Source organism: Chenopodium quinoa, unplaced genomic scaffold (genome assembly GCF_001683475.1).
Source record: "Chenopodium quinoa cultivar QQ74 unplaced genomic scaffold, ASM168347v1, whole genome shotgun sequence".
In the NCBI taxonomy this organism is placed as follows: domain Eukaryota; kingdom Viridiplantae; phylum Streptophyta; class Magnoliopsida; order Caryophyllales; family Amaranthaceae; genus Chenopodium; species Chenopodium quinoa.
Genome location: NW_018745395.1, coordinates 1,140,261 through 1,167,681, shown reverse-complemented (window position 1 = coordinate 1,167,681; position 27,421 = coordinate 1,140,261). Strand labels below are relative to the sequence as shown.

At 35.1% G+C, this 27,421-nt stretch overlaps 3 protein-coding genes across 3 annotated transcripts; 2 read left to right on the top strand and 1 right to left on the bottom strand.

The window, feature by feature from the left end:
* Positions 1–8,398: 8,398 nt before the first annotated feature.
* LOC110712989 lies at positions 8,399–12,048 on the bottom strand. Its single transcript, XM_021891448.1, has 3 exons — positions 11,519–12,048; positions 8,952–9,516; positions 8,399–8,416 (listed from the first exon to the last, which is right to left on the bottom strand). The coding sequence occupies exons 1-3, from the start codon at positions 12,046–12,048 to the stop codon at positions 8,399–8,401; spliced, it is 1,113 nt and encodes a 370-aa protein (XP_021747140.1).
* Positions 12,049–15,230: 3,182 nt separating this feature from the next.
* LOC110712875 (putative beta-galactosidase) lies at positions 15,231–21,062 on the top strand. The gene is made up of 18 exons (XM_021891325.1): positions 15,231–15,518; positions 15,715–15,810; positions 15,920–16,032; positions 16,515–16,581; positions 16,761–16,853; positions 17,478–17,621; positions 17,921–18,009; positions 18,117–18,222; positions 18,336–18,420; positions 18,512–18,630; positions 18,725–18,889; positions 19,027–19,199; positions 19,303–19,391; positions 19,487–19,596; positions 19,695–19,805; positions 19,887–19,994; positions 20,106–20,311; positions 20,397–21,062. The coding sequence occupies exons 1-18, from the start codon at positions 15,348–15,350 to the stop codon at positions 20,506–20,508; spliced, it is 2,157 nt and encodes a 718-aa protein (XP_021747017.1). The 5' UTR covers positions 15,231–15,347; the 3' UTR covers positions 20,509–21,062.
* A 712-nt stretch (positions 21,063–21,774) lies between these two features.
* On the top strand, positions 21,775–27,052 carry LOC110712946 (phosphatidylinositol-glycan biosynthesis class X protein-like). Its single transcript, XM_021891411.1, has 4 exons — positions 21,775–22,275; positions 23,997–24,366; positions 24,454–24,620; positions 26,275–27,052. Exons 1-4 carry the CDS (start codon positions 22,180–22,182, stop codon positions 26,566–26,568), a joined length of 927 nt encoding a protein of 308 aa, XP_021747103.1. The 5' UTR covers positions 21,775–22,179; the 3' UTR covers positions 26,569–27,052.
* Positions 27,053–27,421: the final 369 nt, after the last annotated feature.

Sequence of the window (27,421 nt, the reverse complement as noted above, 5' to 3'; positions counted from 1 at the left end):
ATGGTACGATGTATAGCCATTTTATATTTAAGATTCTCCATGGTCGTGTGCCGCACTACTGCTTGGGGTTGATTCTCACTGAGCTGAACAGGATGAGGGACTTGGCTGACGAAGTGTATGCTCGGTGTGGGTGTGCTATTTCAGTAACTCATGGATTACCTTGCGCATGCACCATTCACCGCGTTATTACAGAAGAAAGGGCGTCGTTACATGTTGATCAGGTCCATTCATTCTGGAGGACGCTTGTTATTGGTGAGCATGCAGACACTCAAACGGCCGACCGTGAACAGGAGGAGTTGGAGCAGTTTCGTTCGATGTTTATCGTCATGTGTACCAGGATGACTTGGATGGCGCTCTGCGGCGTATCCGGTGGGGAGGTGGACCTTGCGGCCAAAATCATTATTTTGACGCGCCCCTAGATCTGTTTGTCGTTGCAAACATTTACAAATGCGCAGTCATGCATTTCGGCCTGGGAGTGCATAGTCAAGCTTATTATCCTTGTACCACGGTTCTCTCTTGGCGGTCGCGTGAGACTGTCACCACACCGGTCAGAGAGCTAGCTATTGCGTTTCTTGGGTCGTCATACAGACATTTCATCCGACTAGACATGTCATCCGATTTTCCAGTGCCACCGATTATACCTCGGTGGTACAACATTCGCACAGCGAGCGTAGAGGGTTGGGATGCGCTATATCATGACCAGATCCACGAATGGAACACCCTAGCTGCATTTTAGTTTTTCATGTTTACATTCTTCCTATGTAATCTTATTTGTACGTTGCTCTTTTAATGAGAACATTAATCTTTTATATTGTATTGCTTACTGCATTCTATATGTTGCATGGGTAAGTTGCGCGGATCCACGAACGGTTATATCAAAATTTAAAAACAGCAATGATAATATGTTTAAGTTGGAAGCTAAAAGAACAATCTAAAATGTTACAAACTTACAACATAATGTCCAATTTAATAAATTAAAACGATAATATTTAAAGTGCTCTATAAATAAAATGACAAAACCATCAGTAATCCCTCCTCGACGACGACTCCCACTGCGCAAGGGTCTGTTCCAGACTATCAACAACAGCTCTCCCTGTTGCACTCATGTTGTCCTTCTCAAGAAAGAGTTTATGTACGTCCTGCATTATCTTTCCCATCCACTGCATACAACAAAAAACAAAAGATGAAATACAATAACAACATATAAAACTTAATTAAAAGACAACGATAAATATAATATGAGACATACCGCTTCCATGGCAGTAGGCGGTGGCACATAATCATCATCGTTGTGGTCGAGATCTGCGATCAACCTCGGGTGCGAATACCGGTTGAACCATTCCATGTAGTAATGGTCACACATGGGAGGAACCCCAGAGGGCGGCCGCTGCAACTCCGCAGTCCATAAGCGGGCCACCATCGAAAACTGGTCCCACGTCCCGGTCATGATATCCGGCCATTGCACGACGTAGTCCCTCGACGATGCAGGTCGGATCGCCTTCATCGGGCATGCCGGGGGAGGAGGGACAACTTGGACAAATCCAAGCAAGCGAAGACAACGCTGGGGCATGTACGCCTCGACGATCTCACGATACTGAATGAGTCCCGTGTACAGGGTCCTGGGTACCCTAACACTAGGGTTCGGGCCGAAAGACATCCAGTTCACCTGCACATAGTTTTAAAATTTAATAACATGAATATAATATGTGCAAATAATAAAATGTAGAAACAATTTATAAACGTTACCTCTAAGGGGGACAGCCTGTCCAGCAATAACCGTATCGATCGGAGGCGGTCAACGGACTTCTTCTCCGAGCGCGGACTCCACGCACAAGCACGCGGCATCCCCTCATCAATAGGAACCGGGTCACGATGTGGTCGCAATGCAGGAAAGTACTCGTATATCCAGGTCTGCAATAGAGTCAGACACCCAGTGATACCTGCTACGTCAGCCCGACTCGCAAATCCTAGTTGGCGATACAAATACGCCAACGTAGCCGATCCCCAGGAAAACTGGCCTACACCGTCGGGGTCACACGCCTCTACTATGTCGTGTGGCCTGAACTTGTTTCCGCCGCTCTTATCCGGAAACAAGGTACATCCGAGGAGTAGAAAAACATAAGCACTCAGCTGTGCGTCGTGCGTCCTACGTGCACTGGGGTACAAACACCGCTGCAACACGGATGCGATCTTCACACCTCCTTGTTCCCAAACACCTAGCGCCTCGGTGTACAGTGCAACCCTGTCCACCGCCAACAACTCCGCCAGCAAATCTGCCTGATTCGCATCAGCCACAGCACAAAGTCGTTTACCCTCAACACGAATCCCCAGAATGGCCTCGACGTCATGTAACATGATCGTCATCTCACCGAACGGAAGGTGGAAAGAGTTTGTATCCGGCTGCCATCGCTCAATGAAAGCCGTGATCAGCGTACTGTCAATCTTATCGTGCATGGTGGCAGGAACGTGATTCACCCCAGTGCCCTCCAGTCGCTCGAACATCTCGCTCTCCGCCGGCCAAGCCTCAGCCCATGTACGCAAAAAGCTACAAGTCTTTTCCCGGGTATGACATTTCAACAACCCCGTAACTGAAGGCCTCTCCTGGTCCTCCCAAATACGGGCAGCTATGTGTCCTAGAAAGCTAGGAATCACACTCCCGTCAACAGGCCCACCGGGCACCTCACTCCTAACAACCCAAGAATCATTACCGGCCCTCGACCGTTTCCTGCTTGCCCCAGATACAGTGGACGCAGATGATGTGCCAGATCTACTAACAAACCTACCACCCCTACCCTTACGCACCTCCACCATATGTGTCTCGTACATGTCATCAACCCTCTGACTGAATGGACCGTAATCATCATACGGTCCACTGCCATCGTCCACATACTCATCCTCATTTGCGCCCTCCTCCTCCTGGTCACCCTCCTCAGCATCATCATCGTCATCGTCATCCTCATCCCGACGGTGGATCCGTTCTCTACGAGCTGAGGCCAAAATACCATGGGATCTGACATGTCTATGCCCCGACCTCTCCACTGAATAGCTTCTACTAAGAAGCTCTACATTCTTCCCCGCACCATGACGACCCAGTGAATTCTACACAAAATTTTAAAATATATAAATATACAAAAATTTATACGAAAAATAGCTACCACTACCCAAATCAAATAAACTAAAAACATACTAACAAATTAACATAATAAAGAAATTAACAAAACACTTATAAACATACACTTAGAAAGGAAATAAAACCAACACAGAAGAATATATATAAACATAAATAATTCATTCCCACAAAATAAATTAACTAACCAAAAACAATATCAATAATAAAATTTAAAATAAATTAACTAACCAAAAACAATATCAAAGTCACAAAAAAAATTTAAAAACAAATCAAAATAGAGAATAAAAATAAAAATGTACAAAAAAAACAAACAAATAATTGAAAACAAAATATAAACATAGAAAAAATACAACAAAATTGAAAAAATTTATAAAAATAAATAACAAAATATAAAAACAATTCAAAAAGATATTACACAAAAAAAATAAAAAAAATAATAAAAAAAAACAATATTTTAAAACAAATATAAAAAAATTAAAAAAAAAAGAAAAAAAAGGGGGGGGGGGGCGCTTTGGCTGGACGCCCAGCCAGCGGTGGTGGCGCCAGGTGCAGACGCCGCCACCAGTGGGCTGGCGCCTGGGCTGGACGCCACAGCCACGGCTGCGGCGCCTTGAATAAACGCCACAACCGTGGCTATGACGTCCAGCCCAGGCGCCAGCCTACTGGTGGCGGCGTCTGCAGCTGGCGCCACCACCGCTGGCTGGGCGTCCAGCCAGGGCGCCCCACCTCCGTCACGGCGGTTTTTCCTTTTTTTTTTTTTTTTTTTTTTTTTTTTTTACAAATTGTACCTTGCCTCCTTGGGACCTCCTTCCCTCCGCCGCCGCCGCCAATTCCTTGTCTTGCCGCCTCGACATTGCCGTTGTTTGAAATTTTTTTTTTTAGAGAGGTTGAAAGAAGATGAGCGATGAGAGTGTGAGTGTTTTTTTTAGGTCAAGGGCAATATTGTCAAACCAAGTGAATTTTGTGGGCTTTATGTAGTAATTTGTGGGCGATGTTTAACAAATCCCATATTCTAATACATGACACTAATATTTTAAAATCTGACAATAATATTCTAATACATGACAGTAATATGCTAATACCTGACAATAATATTCTTAATTAATTGACTGAATTGTTGCTAAAATTTGCTTATTTTGTTACAGGAAAACAATTAATTGTTAAGTAAACTCAAGAATTACTATGCATGGGTCGAATTCGTCATGTAATAATTTCTCACTTATTAATACTACCCTTAATTAATTTTGTTTTTCCTGTTGTTTATGTATTTTTCTGAATTGGGATTGTTGGATTAATAGAGGAAGAAGAAGGTAGTTGTAAAGCCAAATGTGAAGAACCAAACAGAGGGTAATTGTCGAGGAGGGCTTTCGAACCCACAGCGAGTACCAGCGAAGCCGCCGCTACTGCGGTAATTCCTAGGACTACGGTTGTGGTCCACCAGAGGACCATCGAAAAATCGAGAAGGTCGGCGTTGTTGGTGGTGCAAATTGTGGTCTTGCCATTTTTATGGAGGAGAGAGAAAATATAAGTTGCAGAAAAAGAGGAGAGAGATGGTGGGTTGTTGAGGAGAGAAAAAGAGAGGAAGAAATGATGGGTTTAATATCTGACTATTATAATCTATTTTTTAATATATTTAACCTATTTTCTGACAAATTTTTTTTTTCTGACAATTATAATATAGTATCTTATATTTATAATCTAATTTCTGACCATAATAATCTAATTTCTTACCATTATAATCTAATATCTGATTATTGTTATCTAATTTCTGACCATTAAGATTTTTTTTCCTCAATTTTTTTTCCTATTTGTATGACCAGACTCACGTGAATCCGTTCTACACAAAACTTTTACATAAACTAAACTTATTTTTTCTAAGTGAATGAACTAGGTTGTTATTGGAACATCAAATGGATATAGAAGCTCATTGAAATAATTTCTACTACCTCCATAACTCTGTTACATATTATTTGCAACGATTAGACATTTTTTCTCTCTACTTTATGTCAACTTGTTGCAAATAATATGTAGCGGAGGTAGTATCTAATTTCGGTGGTAGTAGAAAGGAGCTATTAAGAATTAAAAATAAGATGTAGACGTATAAAATTTGTAATAACAAATCAATTATTTTTTAAAATTTGTAATAGTATTAGTTCATAATTATAAGAAGATAAGATTTTAAAACAAATTAGTACTATTACAATTTAGGATAAGAACTAACTTTTCATGGGAGTAATAACTAATAAGAGATTTTATTTTTGTATACATTTCCGATTTTCTTTCCTTACTTTTCACATCACAACAGCTTGTAAACTTACCAACAAGAAATTATTATTTCATCCGTATGATATGCTCAATACATCGGTTGAAAATAAACCAACCATATTACAATAGAAGAAAGCTAACAAAAAGCTCATTTGGTAAAATAGAACATTTTTTTAGAGGTAGATGCTAACTATAGCACATGAAGTTTGACAATTCACCAGCAGTTGGGTCAAGTCTTTGTAAAGATAATTAACCAACTAAATATAGTTCGTTAGAGATCGTTTCTTTGGTCCCCCTTTGGCTAGCTTTCTATCTGAATTCAGCATTTGAAAAACCCCAAACCCTACTCGGCCACTCCCACTCCAAACCGTAGAAAGTTAATTTTTCAACCACTAATTAATGATAGGAGTACGGGTTTGTTCTTTTCAGCTTAATTTATGTTTTGTTCAGTTCAGCTCCTAATTTCTTTCTCTCATAAACAATTCATTTCAGCTCTATTCAGTTCAGCTCCAATCAGTTCAGTTCAGTTCAATTTAACTTCAATCAGTTCATTTTCGTTCAACTCAGTTCAGTAAATCAGAACATGCACTAAATAATTTGGAGTAGCCGAGTAAAATTACACGGAGGTGGTGAAATCTCATCTACATCACTACCATTAATCACTTCTTAATTTCTTATGCAGTTTTAAGAAAAAAATAAAAATAAAATTTTAAAAAATTATACAATCCATTACCTTACTAATAAATCTGATCAATGAAAAATTGAAATTTATATGAACAAGGTGTTTGAACTCCGTATAAAATAGACAAAATATGTAAATTGGCATCTTCACTGAAAAAAGATCAAGAGTACATAGTTAAAATGGATAGCTATCTCTAATGTACCATTAACCTAAGAAATATCAAGAGAGTTCCATAAAGATTTGATAATCTTAAATATTTTGTAACGACTAAAAACCCGATGTATATTAATATAGTGAATGGTGGGATTGGCGGTAACAAATAAGAAAGAATTTTGTTTCCAAATTCTACCAAATTCTTTCACGTGCTTCCTGGCAAAACTTGAGACACATTATTTTCTCTCTCTTCCTCATACTCTACTTTCTCTCTCTTCTTCATATGGTACTTTCTCTCTCTTTCATTTTCATCATATTTTCCCTTAATTTTTGCGATTTAATTAGATTTTCGGCTCAGATTCCTTCTCTTTAGGTGAAGTGAGCTCTAACTCGAAGAAAGAGTCATCGTCGTCGCTTTGCTCGGTGAGATAGTCGGAAATGGTAAAATCGGCAATGGTTTCAATACTTTCAGCGTCGCTAGCGGTGGTTTCGGCGGCGACTTTTGATTTGTTTGAGTGATATTACTATTTTTTCATGACTATTGTTAATTTTGTGTTTATTTTTGTTGATTTTGATACTTTGTTTTGCATATGTAGTTTAATTACTTTTGTGAAAAAAGGTCACTTTTGTTAAAAAAAAGGGTCACTTTTGTGAAAAAAAGGGTTACTTTTGTTGAAAAAAGGATCACTTTTGTAAAAAAAAAAAATCACTTTTGTGAATAAAAAATGGTCACTTGTGTGAATAAAAGAGGTCACTTTTGTGAAAAAAAAAAGGGTCACTTTTGTAGAAGAAAAATGGTCACTTTTATACGAAAAAAGGGTCACTTCTCGCAAAATGTTCGATGTACAATAAAATTATTGTAAACCAGGGGCAAAAGGAATTGTAATGAAAAATGAGTTACTACTTTATGAACATGTCCTTTGCCAATGATCATTATAATAATTTTCCATTCAACCAAGTGTTCGTTACCACTTAAGAGGTAATATCGCCTTGAAAAGAAAAACAATGAAGAAATATAACCTCCATAACGCTTTAATTTAATTTCTATCATTTGTGTACATAGTTTTGTGCAATAAAAAAGATTGTGTAATTTATAGGACCACTTGCTTCTAAGTAAAAGATGAGGTTTCAGGTAGGGTCGTAGGGAAGAGTGTGTGGGCTGCGGTAGCTGAAATCAATAATGAAAAGTGGTTAGAGTTTTATGGAACGAACCGAAACGAGAATTAGATAGAAATTTATAGAAAAGAAGTAGTACACGTTTGTGGAATTGATTTCAAAATGATGGGCATTACATGAAATAGTTCTTACCAAAGTATATAGAGAGTGTAGATTAATGATCAATTAGATTGATAGCCAAGTTCTAGTAGCCAAATAATACTTGTTAAGCTATAGATACTAGGCAATGTACGTTTAAGGGTTTTCTTTTCCTCTCATAACCAATGCCAAGTTTATGTCAATGAGCCAATTATTGCAATTAGGTTGAAGCGCATGTCACTAATAAATTGTAATTTCCTTGTTAAAGAAGAAATCGCAACCAAAATCGTACTCCCTCCGTCCCTAAATTACATTCCTCTTTAGAAATTTACACGGGAATTAAGGAGGAAAGAATAAGACAAATAACAATAATTAGATAATGCAATGGGAAGTACAAAGATAGATTAGTTATTACTCATGACATGACATGTCATCAATCCTTTGCAAAAAAAAAGGACCAATCACATGCTCCTAATTGAAAATTTTTAACCAATCATATTCATTGTAATTTGGCACAAGGATTATGAGTGAGATTAGGTAAGGATGAGTGAGAAAGCATTAAATATAAAACAGAAAAAGAGAGAGTAAATTCAAAACTTGCTCCAATTTCAAATTAATTAGCTTACAAAGAGAATCAAAAGAAGTTGACTAGGTTGATTCACTTTTCCAACTTAATCAATAAAATTTGACTACATACTCGTATAATTTAGCAGATAATGTTGTATTTAATTTTGCAATCATAATCATAATTGTGCGTAGTGATCACATTCCCATGCAAGTGATGTATTTTGTTAGGTACACATTAGATTTCATTAGTATTTAATTGATTACCACTTCCTTACACTATTCACTAGCAAGCTTTTCTTTGAATTAAGAATATGGAAAGGAAAGATCTTGCTTTGACGTTTATTTATTTATTTTCTTTTGACACACTACGTAACACAACAAAACAAATGTCAATCAAGTAAAATACTTTCTTGGTTTTTTTTACTTGATATATCGTTTTTCATCAATAATACAAAACTTTAACGATTTATAACTTTAATTTTTCTTAAATAAAAATTATAAAAGTTATACTTGTATATACTACGATGGTACTTATTGAGACGAATTTAAAAATATCCCACATACATATTATTCACAAAAGACGATCAAAGAAGAGGTGATAAATAGTATAAAAGTCAAAGCGGGTCAAGTAAAAAAGAACGGAGAAAGTATAATATTCTGATACAATTTTATTTATTTTTTTCTCGAGGAAAAATATAATGTTGTGGTACAAGGTTATATTAACTTTTTTTTTTTGTTACATTACTTACATGCCTTAGCATTCATAAAACATACGTGTAATTTTTTACCCCATTATAAAAATATAGTTTATTTAAAATCTTTAATTATACGGTTTTTTCACCAAATGCCCTTTAACTTTTTAAAAATTCACCAAATACCCTCAAGTTTTTCAAAATTCACCAAAACTTTTCTGATTGCAAGTTCCTTTTCTAAATTTGCCTTCTCAATTCTTAACTCATCAAGATTGTGTTTTAATTTTTCAAAATCTTCATTAAACTTAGGTAGTGATTCAGAAGAGGAACTTGACGATTTAAAGTCAGTACTGGCAAGCTTGTATTGAGTCAGTTCTACATTAACCATAATATTTTCATACTTGAGTTTTTCATTCATTTCTTTTAGAAGAAGATTCTTATCAAAAAGATCAAAGAATCTGCCTTGAACATCAGTACGCTGGTTCTCAATCCAGGCATTGTGTTCCTTGTAGACTTTAACAGCTTTTTCACATTCATTAAGCTTTTTAATATCAATTATCCAGTCATCTTCTATTTCTACAATGTAATCAATAAGTACTTCTTTAGGAAGAGTTCTAAGATGATTAGGATCAGCACGTACCTCTTTGGCCAGTTCATCATTGTAGGCCTTTTCATCACGTTTGGCCATTAGACATAAATTGGCTGTTTCTTCTTCAGGTTGTTCCTCCTCATCATCACTCTCAGAATCTCCCCAAGCAGCAATCATAGCCTTCCTAACACTAGTAGAAAAATACAAAAAGACAACCCCCAAATGGCACCGGTTCAGGCCAAATCGGTGCCAAAAATCGGCCTAAAAATGGGCGGGTTTTTAGACAAAGAGAAATGGCACCGGTTCAGATCAAACCGATGCCAAAAATACAAATGGCACCGGTTTGAACCGGTTCCATAAGATGTTAAAAAAAAAAACGGTTCAATTCACATAATAAACCCTAAAAAAAGTTCTCACTCCGCCTCTTTTTATTTCATTCCCTCTGATCTCCTTCTCTCTCCTCTCTCCCTTCTCCTCCTCTCCCTTCTCTCTCCTCTCATCTCCCTTATTGATCTTCATCTCCCATGCATATTCGATCTAGCTCCTCTCTCTAAACCGATCTTCTTTCATCTCCTCTCCCTAGCTTCTTCGATCTCCTCTCTTTCTTTGATCTACACCACCACAAATTCGACCACCGCTACAAAGCCCACCACCACAACATCACCACTGCCGCAAATCCGCCGCCACCACCACAAAGGTCGACGGCCGCCGCAAATTCCACCGACAATTTCTGGGTATAATTTATACGAGGTTAGGATTTAATTTGATTTTAATCGATTTTGTTGGATTTAATTTAGGGTTTAAAGTAATCAATTTTGGATTTTAATCAATTTTTCTGGGTTTATTTAATCGATTTTTTGGATTTTAATTCAATTTTTGTGGGCATAGTTATCCGAATTTAATGGGTTTTGTAAATTCGATTTGTTCTCGTTTTTTCTGGGTTTAATTTTGGGTTGATTAATCAATTTTAATTACATGCATGTGTTTTTTTTGGGTTTTTTTTAATTACATGCATGCGTTTTTTTTTTTGGTATAATTTATACAAGGTTATGGTTTAATTTATAAGTTTAATTCGATTTTAATCGATTATGTTGGATTGAATTTAGGGTTTAAGTAATCGTTTTGGATTTTAATCGATTTTTCTGGGTTTATTTAATCAATTTTTGGATTTTAATTCGATTTTTGTGGGTATAATTATCCGAATTTAATGGGTTTTGTATTTTAATTCGATTTGTTCTCGTTTTTCTGGGTTTAATTTTGGGTTGATTAATCAATTTTAATTACATGCATGTGTTTTTTGGGTATTTTTTTTAATTACATGTATGTGTATTTTTTTTATTTTGAGTTTCTGGATTGTTTTTTTTTCGGGGATTTTGTATTTTTTTTCAATTTTATTTTTTATAATTTTGTGTTTTCTGGGTATAATTATCTGAATATAATCGTTTTTGTTTTTTTTTTCAATTTTCAGTTTGTGAGTTATCTTCGTCGAAAATTGATGATCGATACTTTGCTTCTGCAATTCAGCTACTGAGCTCGTTCGTCGAATCCATTTGGTTTTTTTTTGGGCAAGTGTAAAACTACTGATTATAAATTTCAATTATATTATGTATTATGTAACATTTTGGTGATTATGAATTTCAATTATATTTGGTGTGTTATTACTGATTATGAATTAATGTTATAATTGGTGTTGTATTAGTTTTCTGCCAATTTTCAAGTGAACAAAGAACAAGAACAAAAACAAAACAAAAAATATAATTTTGGGCAGTTTTGGCACCGGTTAACCGGTGCCAAAACCAATGAAATAAATATTTTGGTTCATTTTTGGCACCGGTTAACCGGTGCCTAATTGAATATATGGCACCGGTTTTGAACCGGTGCTAAAAAGGGGGTATTTGGCACCCCCCACATAGGCAGCGGTTCAAACCGGTGCCTTAGACCGGGTTTGAACCGCTGCCAAAGCACTTTTTTCACCTAGTGTAATGTCTGTTTTGTTGTAAGGAGTCTTGTTGCTCTTGTTCTGTTCCTTGGCCTTCCCTTTACCTTTCTCAGTTTCCCACAAGGGGCATTCACGAATCAAGTGATCTAGGGATCCACATTTGTGACATCCGAAATCAGCTTTTGAGTTAGATGACTTTTTGGTGAAGTTCCTTGTTCTATTGTTTCGATTAAACATTCTTTTAAACCTTCTCACCAACATGGCCGCTTCTTCTTCATCTACCTCAGATTCTTCTTGATCACCAGCTTTGAGAGCTAAGCCTTTTCCTTTGTTCCCTTCACTATTGCTTGTTCTTAAGTGCAACTCATGAGTCATGAGAGAACCGACAAGTTGCTCAATGTTGAATTTCATGAAGTCCTTAGTTTCTTGTAGGGCAGTCACCTTGGCTCCCCATCTTTCGTCTTGAGGGAGGCTCCTTAAAACTTTCCTGACCTGCTCATCAATAGGTATTTGCTTTCCAAGAGAAACAAGCTCATTAATAATGTTAGTGAACCTTGTTAACATTTCCTGGATAGTTTCCTTAGATTGCATTTCAAAACGTTCATATTTAGACATAAGCAGATCAATTTTAGAGCGTTTCACTTCATTAGTTCCTTCATGTGTTACTTGTAGTAAATCCCAAATTTCTTTAGCATTTTTACAGCCCATAACACGATTGTGTTCATGGGGACCAAGACCACAGTGAAGTAATTTAACAGCAAGTGCATTAATTTCCATTTTTTTTCAAAATCTTCCTTATCAAATCCAGACATGGGTTTAGGTACTACCTCGTTTTGACCAACTGTTTTGGTAATTTCGAAATCACCAACTTCGATCACTCTCCAAACCTGGTAGTTGTCGGCTTTGATAAATATCTTCATCCTGTTCTTCCAATAGGTGTAGAATTTCCCATTGAACATAGGAGGACGCTGCGTAGAGTAACCTTCTTCCAGTTTCTCGTGATTGTTCATCTTGATTCCAGGAACTTAAGTCGTCAGGGTTTCCTGATTTCTTCGAGGAACCTGCTCTGATACCAATTGTTGATTCGAATGAACAATACAAGAGGGGGTGAATTGTATTGTAGAGGAACTAGGGTAATTTTTGCGGAATTTATAAAGGAACTCAAATAAAAACTAAAAGTGCAAAGAGAGATTTTACGTGGAAAACTTCTTGGCCCTAATCAAGAAGAAAAACCACGACCACAAGGGATTTTAAACTTAACTCTTAATAATAATAGGGCAAACAACCTATTACAAATTAAGACTCTAAACTCAAGTTCCTCTAAGAACTTAAGCTCCCTTCAACTGATCCCTTAATCAGTCGAACTCTCAAACTCTCTCTCTTTCTCCTTGCTTCACTCAAAGCAATAAAACACTCTTAGAGTTTCCCCAAACTCTAACCCAATACAACTCAAAGATTAAACTCTAAAATGCTAAGTACAGAGACACTCAAGGACTTAAGTGGATTATGACTCTTTTTCTAAAGCTAAAAGACTGTAATGCTCAAGTGTGTTTTTCCAACTAAAAACCAAGGCTATTTATAAAGGAGTTTGGCAGTTAATATCGCAGTTTCCTTAAACACCACTTAACCACAACTTCCTTAAACTAAGGAAGTGCAATTCGTGGATACTTGGGCAGCAAGCTGAGCATATTACAAGGAAGTGGTTTACTGCTTCCAATTTTTTCTCAACCTCCTTGACCAAGTAAAACAGTCGTTCATAAAGAAATTTTTCCAAATTAAATTTTCCAAAATAATAGGATAAAATTAAAACAGAAAATCCTTTTAACTAACAAGATATTTTAAAAAAGATATTTTTCGAAATAGAATTAAAACAAGTTAAAATATGGAAAAATAAAATCTTTATCAAATAAAATTAAATCCACTTAAATCATATCAATTGTCATGTACTTAATGCAAATACAAGTTGCCTAAAGTAAAGATAAAATACATTAGACTCCTTGAAATTCTGAGAAGCTTCGACTCTGAAGCTGCAGTTCCTCACTCAAGGAACTTCCCTTTGAAGCTTCAACTCTTGAGCTTCAGTTCTCTTAAAGGAACACGACTTGATTGATTTCTTTATTCTTCCATAGCTAGCTCTGATCTTGTTCCATGCTCCCTTCTCACTCAAGAATTTCTTAGCACAAACCTGTCATAAATTAAAACTAAAACCGAAAGTTAAACTTGTTATAGGTTTGCTTAGGTTCCTTGAGTCATCATCAAAACATATAAAGTCAACAGTTAATATATCATATCATTTGCTAAGAGACATAATAATGTTGGTGAAAGCATACATAACTAATCGCTACGACTTTTTAACAAGAAGTTGAAGTTATATCAGAAATCACTATCAATTTAGTTTATGAACCAAAGTGGCCAACAATGTATCTAATGCGCAGCAAAAGACGGCTAATAAACTTGTAGTGGGCAGTGGTTGCTCGTTGTAATTTAATTTACAAGTTTTGTTCATTTCATTCTTTTTTTTTGTCAATCTCAATGTCTAAAGGAGTTGTTGGATCATTTGACATTTCTAAACAACTTCAATAGAAAATTGATTAAACTATGGATAGTGTTGTTTTTTTTTCTTTGGAAAACATTCATATTGTTGTATGATTAAACAGCAAATATAATAATGGCAGTAGGTCAAAGTTGAAATTGACGGTGTTGTCATATAGTCTTCTTCTTTTGTTTAAATTTAGTTTGTCCTCATATTAATGTACATAAAGTTAGGTTAAATTTAAGAGCATCTTCACTTTTACTTAATTTCAGTTCAACTCAGATCCAATCACTTCAGTTTAGTTCAGTCCTCATATTAATGTACATAAAGTTTGAGAGTATGGTTTTAATTGAGAAGTAATTAATTGGTTTTTTTTTTCTTGAAAGATTTTCCAAAAAAAAATAAAAAAATAAAAAAATAACTTAACAATTTTCTGATTATTAAGAATTTTTATTTCGGATATGTTTATAATTTTAATCCAAACAAACACTAATACTACCATTATATACTACCAGTACTTGACAAATCAGGTGAGTACATAATTTGTATAGTCTGTCTATCTTATATACTTGTATGTACTAGCTCCAATCTCCTTTTTAGTTTGTTCATTTGAGTTTACTATGCACTAAAAATTATATTATTTTGTGTAAAGGATCACGGCTTTACTCTCGTATTTAATTGCATTTAGTTCTATCACTTTTCTTTGCCAAAAATTAAGAAGTAATTAAGTTTCATCCTAATGAAACGAACAGTTAGGAGCAAATAAAATAATTGGTGCTTGTCATCTTTTAATTCAAAAAAACGAGATAGTTTAACTGGACATGTGCCGAGCCATCATGTCACTGTAATAGCCCAAGTTAACGCATGTCTGCCATAAGTCTAAAGGCAAGTTAGTGTCATGGACTATGAATGAACATCACTTACAAATTTTGGCATAAGCTTGACATAAAAAAAAAAAAAAAAAAGAAAGTACAATGCTAATGGCACAATAAGCCTTTTTCTTTGTCTATTTAAAACACAACTTAAAAGCACGCTAGCACAATATATGAGCCGAGTTGGAAGAGAAGTCTAGCCCGGCCCATGCATTTGTTCTATGCATCTCTTCTAAAGAGAATCATGGGAATCCAAAATGTGACTTAACTACTCAACAAACAGTAATCATATCCTACGCCAAATTGGGTGCCTATATTCAAAAATAGTTAAACCTTATCTTTCTAATCTCTCTTCTCCCCCATGAACTTCTTTACTTAAAATAAAAATTACAGTAGTATGTTTGTTACAAATTGAAGAAAAGAAAACAAATTTTAATAATAATATACCATGTTTGGATGAAATCTTAAAGGAAAACTTTCCTTGTCAGAGAGGTTCTAAGACAAAAAAATGGGCCCACAAAAATGTGTTTAAATTCAGCTTCTCACCCTCCCATTTCTTCCAACTTCAAACTTAACCAATAACTCAACTTCCCCCTTTTTTTCTCTCTCCTCTATTTAACCAAACAACCCTTTACTCCATTGTATTATTCTTCTTCTTCTTTTCATTGAAAATGTTGGGATTTAACAATATGATTATGTTAATCATGTTGTGTTACATATGTTTTTCAATGATTTCCCCTGTTTATGGGAATGTTTGGTATGATAATAAAGCTATTACAATCAATAAACAGAGGAGGATTCTCCTCTCTGGGTCCATTCATTACCCCAGGAGCACCCCCGAGGTATATGTTTTTTGCGAGGTTGTCTGATTTGTCTCGTTGATATGCATATCACTCGTACATAATTTGGTCACTATGTTACCTCATTAAGGGTATTATAGGAAGTTCGGGTAAAAATGAAAATTTTATAAAAACTTGGTATATAAATATAATAGTAAAAATTTTATACATAATTTTTGTTGTTGTTTGATGATGGTAGATGTGGCCTGATCTTGTACAAAAAGCTAAGGAAAATGGATTGGATGTTATTCAAACTTATGTTTTCTGGAATGGGCATGAGCCTTCTCCTGGCAAGGTACTCAAAATTAGAAATTCACACCTTTTTTTTTTTACTAGTTTATTTAGAATTATATTAATTTTGTAATATATTGACTAATTTTGTTTTATTTGATTTTGTTTTGTAGTTTAATTTTGAAGGAAGATATGATTTAGTAAAGTTTATTAAGCTAATACAGCAAGCTGGACTTTACGTTCATCTCAGAATTGGACCCTTTGTTTGTGCTGAGTGGAACTTTGGGTAATGCAAAATTTGTTACTTTTAACATTGGCAACTATATCATTAGTTTCAAATTATTGGATAACTTTTTCATATTACCAAGTATGAGTAAGAAATTTATATAAATAAAGTTACGTTAAGAAATGTCACATAGACTAAACTCATAAGCAATAAAAGATCGTTTTCAAATAAGACACTTAACTTATGCGAACTCAATTATTGTACGGAGTAACTAATAAAGAGTAGTTCTCAATAAAGGACAATTGACTTAGGTGAACACAAAGTCATTCGAGATGACCTAATCAAGGATCAAAATAGATAAAATTAATAAATCATACTTAGTGCCATAAATTAGTGTACAGGAAAAGTGAATGGTGCTTTCCTTTTGTCTAATATTCACTCAACCACTTTTTTTTTCAGAAAGTATTTTATTTATCAATAATATATGATTAATTTATTAATTAATATTTTTATAATGGATAATTGTTTTGTTTCATATTCAGGGGATTTCCTGTGTGGCTCAAGTATGTGCCTGGCATTGAATTTAGAACTGACAATGGACCTTTCAAAGTGAGTCACTAATTTGTTTTTATTGTTTAAAATTAATTCTTTTTTTCATTTCATTTTTGTCTTTTTGGGATTCTAATTCATTTTTTCTTATATCTAAAGTTTTTTTATTCACATAAAGTTTAGTTAAATTTGTGGCTAAAATGTTTGTTTTATCTTTTTGAAAATTTTGTACAATGAAGGAAAAAATGCAAGATTTCACAGCAAAGATAGTCAACATGATGAAGGCAGAAAAGTTGTTCCATTGGCAAGGAGGTCCAATTATACTGTCTCAGGTTTGAAATTTGGACTAATGATTCTATTCTTTGTCAAAGTTCATCCACTAGTAGTTATAAACTGTCTTGTAAGAGTAATTATTATATATTATTTTAAGGACGTCGTAAATTCTAATTATTGTGGAAATTTCTAATGATTGTTATTTGTCTATCCTTTCTTTGCATTTTGTAAGTTACGGAGTATTTAGTAATCTCGTGATATATAAGATAAAATCTACAGTATATTCTAATAAATTAAATCTTTAGGAATGATGATCTATTATCCTTGGAAAATGATATTATCCTATAGTCTTATAGCATGTGATTGAAATTGTCTTATCTGTGTTCTATTAAGACAAAAATTTCAATGATTGTTATTGTTCTTTCATTAAAATACGTCATGTATACTTTATCATATAGTATTATCTACTCCGTATCTCATAAAGTAACTGAGGTGACGTTAACAAAGATGTGACGTTTAAACATACCTCGTACAAGTTAAAATATTCTTTAAAATTGCACCATACCATGATATTATCTTGTGAATTGACCTAAAACTTAATTTTCCACCTTAACTTGATATTGTATCATAATTTCAATAATCTTTTAACTCATTTACCTGTTGCAATTTTTACTATGCAACAGATAGAAAATGAGTATGGGCCAGTAGAATGGGAAATAGGTGCAACTGGTAAGGCTTACACAAAATGGGCAGCTCAAATGGCTGAGGGTCTCAATGCTGGTGTACCTTGGATCATGTGCAAGCAAGATGATGCACCTGGTGATGTTGTAAGTCCGACTCCTAAGTGTGTTTTTATCATTGCACAGTCATGATTGCCTTGGCGTTTTTATTATTTTGCTTTACAAACTCCCTTACCAATTATTTTCATATCATTAAAGATTTTAGTTACCAATCTACCATATGTAATAATTGATCAAAAAAAGTTGGTTTGAAATGATTTTCCACCAACTTTCTGTTATTCTAATGTTTCTATTTGGTACTATTTTCACCTAGCATCAAATTCCTTGATTGAGTTGCACCCAATACTTTCATTCACTAACCACTTTTTGGCATTTGACTATGACAGATTAACACTTGCAATGGCTTCTACTGCGAAAATTTTGTCCCAAACTCCAAATCCAAACCCAAGATTTGGACAGAAAATTGGACTGGCTGGTATGTCACACTCACACATACATCGCCTTTTGTTGTATTATTCACATCTTGTTCTTCTTTTGATCATAATTAGTTTCTGAAATTGTTTACTTATATGATTTCTTAAGGTACACAAAGTTTGGTGGAGCAGTTCCTTACAGACCTGCAGAAGATGTTGCCTTTTCAGTTGCAAGATTTATACAAAATGGTGGTTCATTTGTTAACTATTATATGGTAAAAAATTTCAACTGATTATCAACTGTCAATACATGTTGGACAGTCCATGAACTCAAAAAACTTGCCATCAATGAACTTGCTTCAATTCTTTACTTGCTTGTTTGCCTCAGTTTCATGGAGGGACAAACTTTGGCAACACTGCTGGTCGTTTTGTTGCTACGAGCTATGACTATGATGCTCCACTTGATGAATATGGTAATCACATTAGGACAGTAAACTATAATCAAGAAGTAACTTTGTATTGGTTAATAGTTTGTGTAATATTTGAATTTTGATATATGTATAGGTTTACCAAGGGAACCAAAATACACTCACCTGAAAAATCTGCACAGAGCAATCAAAATGTGTGAGCCTGCCTTAGTTTCTGCAGATGCAAAAGTGACAAAACTCGGGAAAAACCAAGAGGTAATTAGACTAAACTGCACTGCAGTCTGTAAACGCATTCTGAACAAAAATTTGTTTTTTGATAGCTAATTTGATTGAAAAAAACCTTCTGCAGGCTCACGTCTACAGCTCAAATTCAGGGAGTTGTGCAGCCTTCTTGGCAAACTATGACGCGCAATGGAGTGTGAAAGTTACTTTCAGCGGCACACAGTATGAGCTGCCTCCATGGTCCATTAGCATCCTTCCTGATTGCAAGAAAGAGGTGTACAACACTGCAAGGGTATGTAAATCATCAAAATTTTGTTCTTCACTGTCCCTTATTTGTCCTTAAGATTCAAAATCAGAAAACCTCCCTTGGGGAACAAAATTGAAAGCTCGGCTTTGTTGTGAAGCTTATGTTTACTTGTTTTTCTACAGGTTTCAGCTCCACGCTACCATGCAAAGATGACACCAATCAGTGGTTTCTCCTGGCAATCATACATTGATGAAACTCCAACAGCTGATGATGACAGTACTTTCTCAGGTTCAGGGTTGTACGAACAATTGAATGTGACTAGAGATAACTCTGACTACTTGTGGTACATAACAGAGTATGTATCTTCCTCTATTTGATATATATTTGTAATTTGTTACCTTTTCTTTCAGTGTGTCATGATCGTTTTGTTGATTTCTGATTTACTTCACATTTTCCAGTGTTACAGTGAAAACCTCAGAAGAACCAATTCTCACAGTTATGTCAGCAGGACATACTTTACATGTGTTTGTCAATGGCCAATTTCAAGGTAGAAAGAGATAGTATGACATTGCTCTCCAACTTGTATTATTTGTTCATTTTACATTTTTTATTGTTAAACTTGCCGATACCTATGATTTTCAGGTACTGCTTATGGCTCACTGGAGAAACCACAGTTGACATTCAGCCAGAAGGTGCCATTGAGGGCTGGTTTGAACAAAATTTCCTTATTGAGTGCTGCAGTAGGACTTGCGGTTAGTTTCTATCATGAGAAGTGTTTTTCTGACTGACTCACTTGCAGCTGTCACCTTTCCTTCATGCTAACTTATCTGATTTTGTTGAATTCCTTCAGAACGTTGGTGCACACTTCGAAAGGTATAATCAAGGGGTTCTTGGTCCAGTCACACTGCAGGGTCTGCGGGAAGGAACATGGGACTTGACAAGATCAAAGTGGTCTTACAAGGTCTGTCTTTGTCCACACTTTTGGAAAAAGGCCTAAAAGTTACCAGGAATAAAATATCTTAACATGTACTTTTGTGAGCAGGTTGGAATGAAGGGTGAACAACTTGGTCTACACACTATCAGTGGAAGTTCTTCCGTGGAGTGGGAGCAATCAGCAGTGGCGCAAAAGCAGCCATTGACATGGTATAAGGTAAGGATATCCAAGTAAAACAACCGTTCTGTTTCTTCTCTGCACAGATAGTTATTGAAAAAATAATCAGCCTTACAAGAGCGATTTCTGACTTCTGCTCCCCATATTCAGACTACATTCAATGCACCAGCAGGAAGTGATCCATTGGCTATAGATATGAGCAGCATGGGAAAAGGGCAAATGTGGATAAATGGTGAAAGCATTGGCCGTCATTGGCCTGCAAACAAAGCGAGTGGCAAATGTGGGCAGTGCAATTATGCTGGAACTTTCACTGAAACTAAATGCCTAGGCGAGTGTGGAAAGCCCTCCCAAAGATGGTAAAGAAAATCCCCGTCTCTTTAATATTTCCTACTTATATATTATCTTAGTGCTTGTCACAAATATATATATTTCATATTATAGGTACCATGTTCCACGCTCATGGTTGAAACCAAGTGGCAATCTTCTGGTTGTTTTCGAAGAGATGGGTGGTGATCCAAGAGGAATTTCATTGGTAAAAAGAACAGCTAAGTAACTGCAGACTCAAACTCTGCTGTTGGATATGATCACTTGGTTTACTTGACTACAAGATGGTACATAGCGTTCATGGTTTGATTCTGTTTCTGGTATATGATAAGCACCCTTGGCTGAGAATCAACCAAGAGGTGGATCTGTGCTGCTATATCTCCGTTTTACAGGTCATTCGATTAAAGCCGAATGCAACTGCTGTCAAAAAAAACTGCCAACTAAGTTGTTGTTTGTACATAAATACACAACAGATTCGGAGATGTAGCTTTCTTATTGTAAGAAATTCTAGGGGCTTGAATGAACAAAAAAATATACCTAGCTCTTGTTTGTAACATTCAGAGCAGAAATTTGTTCTGACATGATACGCTCTTTATTCATCTTCATTTGTATACCTAGCATTTCAGCCTATGTTCATACTATCAGTGAAATTCGTAGTATGAAATGCATATCCTTGGTGTGTTTTATAGTGTGTGCTACCATTTTCTCATTAATTAAGCAATACAGTTCTGTAATACTCATCATTTATTTATCAAGTCAGTCAATCAGGTTGTTTTCAAGTCAGATAACTGTGTTTTTTTATGTCAGCCGGTTTACTATTGGTCTTTTTTTGGAAAAAAAATTCCTAAATTTGAAGTTTTTGAAGACAAGCAACACCAGAAATTGCTAAAAACAAGTAGTGTAGACTTAAATGCAACCAAACTATCATGTGTAAGCTACACTTATAATAACTTTCACGATTAGATCTCTATGATTGAGGAAGTTACATCAATACTTTTCATTCACTCGATGTTTAAGAGGGCAGTTCAAGTAAAAAGAAAAGGGTGCAAGAGAATACTTGTAAATTTGTAATGAATAATAAGGCATACTTTTGTACTGCATACAAAAATCAACCAGTATCAAAATTAGGCAACAAAGTATCAGGAAAAAAATAGACATAAACTCACAATCATGTAGGAGCTTTTCTGATAAAAGATCACAAGAGAATTGAACCATCCCAATTCCATATGGTAGCTTTAGGAAGGATATCCCATAATCCCATATAAACCCACATCAAGTTTCATTACCTTAATTGGACCTTAAGGTTCCTAGCCTTGGACGAGTACCAATGTCATCTCTATTTTGGTAGATGGATGGATGATCAATTTTAAGTTCAATTGTAAGGTCATGGGACTTTAAGTCACATAGCAACATAAATTTATAACTCATATGAAATACTTTATGAAAGAGGTCAATAATCTCAATACAGGTTTCTAAACTTCTAATTGAACCAAATAAAAAACAAGTAAAGCTTGATTTAGTGGTAAGAATTGAACTTCATTCTATCCTTTAAGAAAAAGAGTTCCTTCTTTAATCCTCGTTAGGATTGACCTGTGAGAGGTTCCGGTCTAATAAGGTAATTAATCTCACCTATCTTAAACAAAAAAGTAAATAAAATCAAATTTGTCCTCCATGTTTGTTTTTTTTTTTTTTTTTTTAAAAAAAACAAATAAAAATTAAATTAATTTTTAAAAAATGAACAGAAATTGAAATGGGAAAGTGTGGTGGAATGGCAGGAGAGTACAAATCTCTTCCCTCGCCGGCTATAGTGATCAGTTGATGGTCCAGACGATTAAACCAATAGACAACAACACCAACAATTCTGATATTTTTCCGTCGAAATTAATCATAATACAGAAAAATGGGCGTCAAATTTGGCACTTCTCAACGACACATTCTAATTGCGACGCTAATTCTTCATTTCAGCTTTTGTATCATCTCTTCAGCTTCAAATCAGGTCAGTAATCCTCACATTCAATCTCTAGTCTTTAAATTTTTTCCCCAATCTTGCTATTTAATTGCTTTAGTTTCTTGAATTGTTAAAAAAAAATAAAATTGTATGATCTGGTAACAAGTTTAAGAGAACAATGAAATGTGATTTGCTTCTTCTGTTGAATTCTGAGTTTTTCATGGTAACAATTTTTACTTTTTTTTTTTTTTGGTTTTCTTTTTGTGAGATTAGTAGAATGGGAATGTTTTAGGTTGATTAGTATTTTTGACAAATCGATTTCTATTGTACAACCGATTTTACAGTACAACTGAGTAACTTTTTTATGCTTAATTGCTCTGTAGTGAGGTTGTATCGTGCACATGGTATAGCCGGTTGTATCGTGGATGCTTTGTCATGTATTTGATTGTGCAATGGAATTAGTTTCTGTTATTGAATTAGGTTTGTGGAAGAAGAATGGTTTTAGACCATGTTATTGAAATATTTAGAGTTAACCTATTGATGAAATTTAAGACATCCTATTAATTGTTTGATTAAGCTACAGCGAGTTGGCTTAGGAAACCATTCTGTTTTGGAGCCAATGTAACATGGTAATTACCAATTGGTTGTTTGTGTAGTGGTGATTGGGACTACATTTGGTAGGGAGGACCCATGTTCGATCCCCCGCAACAACACTTGGGAGAGGAGTGGAACCTAACCACCCATAATTGATCCCCGAATCCGGATTAGCACAAAGGGTAAACAAGGTGGAACACCAAAAAAAATGTAACAGGGTAATTAGGTCTAGATCTTTTGTCGAGTTAGGATAACAATATGGAACGTTGCTTAGAGTCCTTGGAGATGACCTTTCTAATGCTCTTTGATTAGTAGGGGTGAGGCTGCCAACGTCTAGATTTTCCCCTCGCCCCATTCAGATTGATCTTGAAAACAGAAGTACTTATTCCATACTAGGGTGTATGCCTCTTGTACGAGTTCTTTGAGAGATTAGAGTCCATGTCATGCTTAAGCTTCTTCTGGAATTGTTGGTTGAGACTGATAGACTTTTCGCCTGTTTCTTTTTAAAGGACTCCAGATGTTTAGCACCAGAAACAATGCTTTACATATGCATATAATGGCGGAAGCAGGCATATTTTTATGCTGGCAGATGTGATGTCTTAACTCTTAAGTGCATCCTGTTGTGTGGAATTTGAATATTCTGCGCTATACTCAGAAGTCTTGGCTGGAAATTCTGTCATGAACTTACATAATGCAATGTCATTGTTTTTATTTTTGCATGGGAGGGAGGGAAAATTGACTTAATTGCAAAGTAGTGGTATGTTGTTGGATTCATTTTGGTGCTCTGTGATATGATTGATTGGTTGTTACTCTTGTTGTATTCAGAGTTATTGTTTACTGAGTCCTAAATAACTCTCCATAGCAAATTGCTGTGTCATTATGGAAGTTATTTTTTCATTTTCTGAATTATGTATAAAATTTTCTATTCCTAAAATGGTAATATTTTTTTATCTTTTGAGAAATATAACATTTTGTTATGGCATGTGCATTATTCGTAATTTAACATTTAATGACACTCAGAAGATCATTTTTAACATTTATCTCTTATGAGTACTTTTCGATCGAACTTTGGTTCGGAACAGATATGGTATTGCATGCTCTGGTCTATTTTGTTATCTATTTGAACAAGGAAATTCAGTGTTTGACCATGCTTGCCTTCATTTTGTTTATTCCAGGAAACTCTTCATGAGTATAATGATAACACTCAGAAGCACAGCATGAATTCCTTGCCTTGTTTTGCAAGATATGTTCTCGAGTCATTTTCCAAAGAGTATGAAAGCTTCACTGATTCAAATTTTTTAGAGTATATGGAACAAAAGATTCTTGTTCGCTCTGAGCCAACATTTTTTAAACTTTTGAACTTAGAGCGCCGTTTAATTGGAGAGGGTTCTCATCGTCGTCTATCTTCATCATTCAAAATAAGTGTTCAGCCAGATCTGATTGGTGACTTTTCCTCACAGATCTGTGAGCTCGTGATCATTGAAAGACTACCATCTGGGGTTTTTGCTGATCCTTTTGAGCTTCAACATCTTCGTGACCGAGGAGGTGCTTCTTATGTGTATTTTTGAAATTTGCACTAACTATTAATCTTTCATTCTTTCCTGACATTGATCCAACGGATCTTTGTTGCAGTATTCAAGGATGCTTCTGTTTTTGGAGATACAAATTTGGAATTGCCATCATTTCTTTCCAATCAGTCAGTTGTTGAAGTTCACTTGGATGCAGCCTTGAATAATTCAGCAGGGCAGGAGACTGTGCTAGAGTTCAAGATAGAGATACCATTGCATGCTCGATATTCTGTAAGCAATATCATAAATTATCATAGTAACTTTAATCGGCTAAATCCTTTATAGAAATGTTACTATTACCTGAAAGTTTCTGGCTTCATAAAATATTTATGTCTGAGCATATTGTGAATATGTTTTGCTAAAAGTTTCTGCCTAGTGCCTACACTGTCCATTATTTCAAAAAGGGCTTCTTGCTTCATGGAGCACTGATGTCCCTTCTCTATATTGTAAGGTTCCTTATGACGGTTCATGTTACCTGGCCCCAAAATCATTTTGGGTCTAAGGCTTTGTTGTTATTGTTGTATTCAAATATCGTGAGGAGTTATTGTTTCTTGTACATATTTTGTCCAAATAAAAAAAAAAGTTTCTTTCACAAAGGCAGATTAACTTTATATATTGGCTTGGGAACACATAAGAATTAAGGCTGCTTGGAAGATTGCACTTCATAGACAACAATGTTTAAGTTTTCATTTTATCAAATTTGCTTACTAAATATAGGGAAATCCTATTAGCCTATAACTTATATGAAGTATAGGAATGGTGATTCTTTATAGCCCTAAGAGATATGGAATCAGTGAATCACTCATCCAACCTAGGAATATAAGCAAAATTTTTGAGAGATCAGCTAGTGAATTGCTTACTAGAGGTCATTTAACAGCTATCGTGAAGCTGAGGGTTTTGGTGCTGTCATGAATGTTTTGGTACTGAGTTCAAGTTAAAAGGATATCATATAACCTGGATAGAGTGCTTCTATTTGGTGTCTGGACTGGGGTTAGGGTTTAGAGAAGCATATTGCACTAGGATGAATGGTGCATAAATGCTGAATTATTATGTTTGCTGTAAATTTTAATTCTAGCCAGACATTGCAATTAAGTTAATATCTTCTTTTGGCAAAAACTCTTTGTCTTCTAAGCAGCACAATTGTGTCATTTAATTCACTGATATAGAGCATTGTGACTTTATGACCCTGATCGGTCCTGATGTTTCACCTAATACTCTCTTTGTCCCCAAATGATAGTCCCTTATGGTCAAATTTTAGTCCCAAAATGTTCACCCCATTTGCTTTTTCCAACAACCATTAATATTATTTTTTTTACCAAAATTCCCTCCAATTTGCAACAATATTTGTGCAAATTTAAATTTTCCATGTAAATTTTGTTTTCCCATGTACTCCGTACTTTTATTATTTTCTCTCTACTTTTTTGCATACCCAATGTCAATTTACTTTTTCAATGTACTTTTACTATTCTTATGTGTTTAAAATGCCCATAAGGGACTATCAATAGGGGGCGGAGGGAGTATAAAGCAATTCTCTAATTTTGCATTCACCATTTATCTTTTACTTGCTTAATAATATTCTATTTCATTATCTAAAAATTGATTGACTTAGCTCAAAATAGAAGGCATTCAGGCTTCACTAACATTCAGAAATGGTTTTGCACATTTATTGTACAACCCAAAAGGCTATAGAAATCCTAGCTCACTTCATCAGCAGATGGATGCATTGTCTAAAATAGTGCCACCTACAAAATTGTACACCTTAGCTAAGCATATGTTGCTGCTACTTTTCTTTGACTTGGCTATGGTATCTATAAATGTATGTTGATAATTTGATATTATATACTAGTTTCTAAGCTTGCATTTACCATCCCATGTTTTTTAACAGCCCCTTGAAGATAGTGGATATTCAAAAGTCAGATTCGGTGCACCTGACTTGTTCTTGTACTGCAAATTGCATGGGAAGTCACCAGCTCAAAGCTGTTCATTGTTACCCATTACAAGTAGTGGTTCTCTGGAACTTGATGATATTGTGTGGACCATTCCAGCGGGTATCAAGGCCCATTCAAGAATGGTATCTGTTGTTACTTTTATGTCAGCACTCCTGTCAGCAACTTTTATCATCATTGCTTCCTTGCAATCTTCACCTATGAAACACAATGGAAGATCAAAGCAATCATGATAAGTGATAACTAGTGATGATCATGCTGTCTTATGCCTAATCCAGTGGTGACAAACAGATTTTGATAAGGTTTTCCAAGAGCCTTTCTGCACAACCACATCTTTCGTTGAGTTTCTATAACAGTCCTGTGAGGAGCATAGATGTTAGGTTTTGCAAACCCTGGTAACTTTTATGTTTGACGTTTTTCTGCCTCTGAATGTTTTTTCATATGGTCATTGCTTTACAAGTGTGGATATTAGATTTATGTGTTCTGTAGAGTTGGCTGCATGTGTGAAGTAGTTGGGTTATACTAGCCAATTGATTTAGGGCTAATGTTCTATACAGAATAGGAAGCAAATTCGGGGATCTGTTGTCAGTAAGAAAGTCCTTGAGTTTTCTGTGCCAGACATTCCATTAGAAGTTGGCTTTTCATAGAGATGTAAAATAGAACACGATGTTGAAATTGATTCATTTATGAAATTCGAGTATAACAAGTTTTGAATTAATGTATAATCATCATAGTAAGGGATATTTTACAAATTTTTTAGTTTTCACCTTTCTGTGAGGATTATTAAACGCTGCATAAGTCTCAAACTTATAGGCCATACCTTTATTGTCAATATTTATCAACTTTAACTATGAATTTAACCAATATGAGTTGTATAATTACTCATAAGTCATACAATAAATCATTTCATATTGCGAACCTGTTTTGACTTGCATAGTAAATAATTTAAACTTTTAACCATTAATCTGTCACAACTTTCACGAAGTATATTGATTTTCAGTATGCATATTTCTGTTATTGTAAGAGACAATTTTCGTAATTTTATGTTTTCGATTGTTTTTCTATCTTATTATCATTAATAAACAC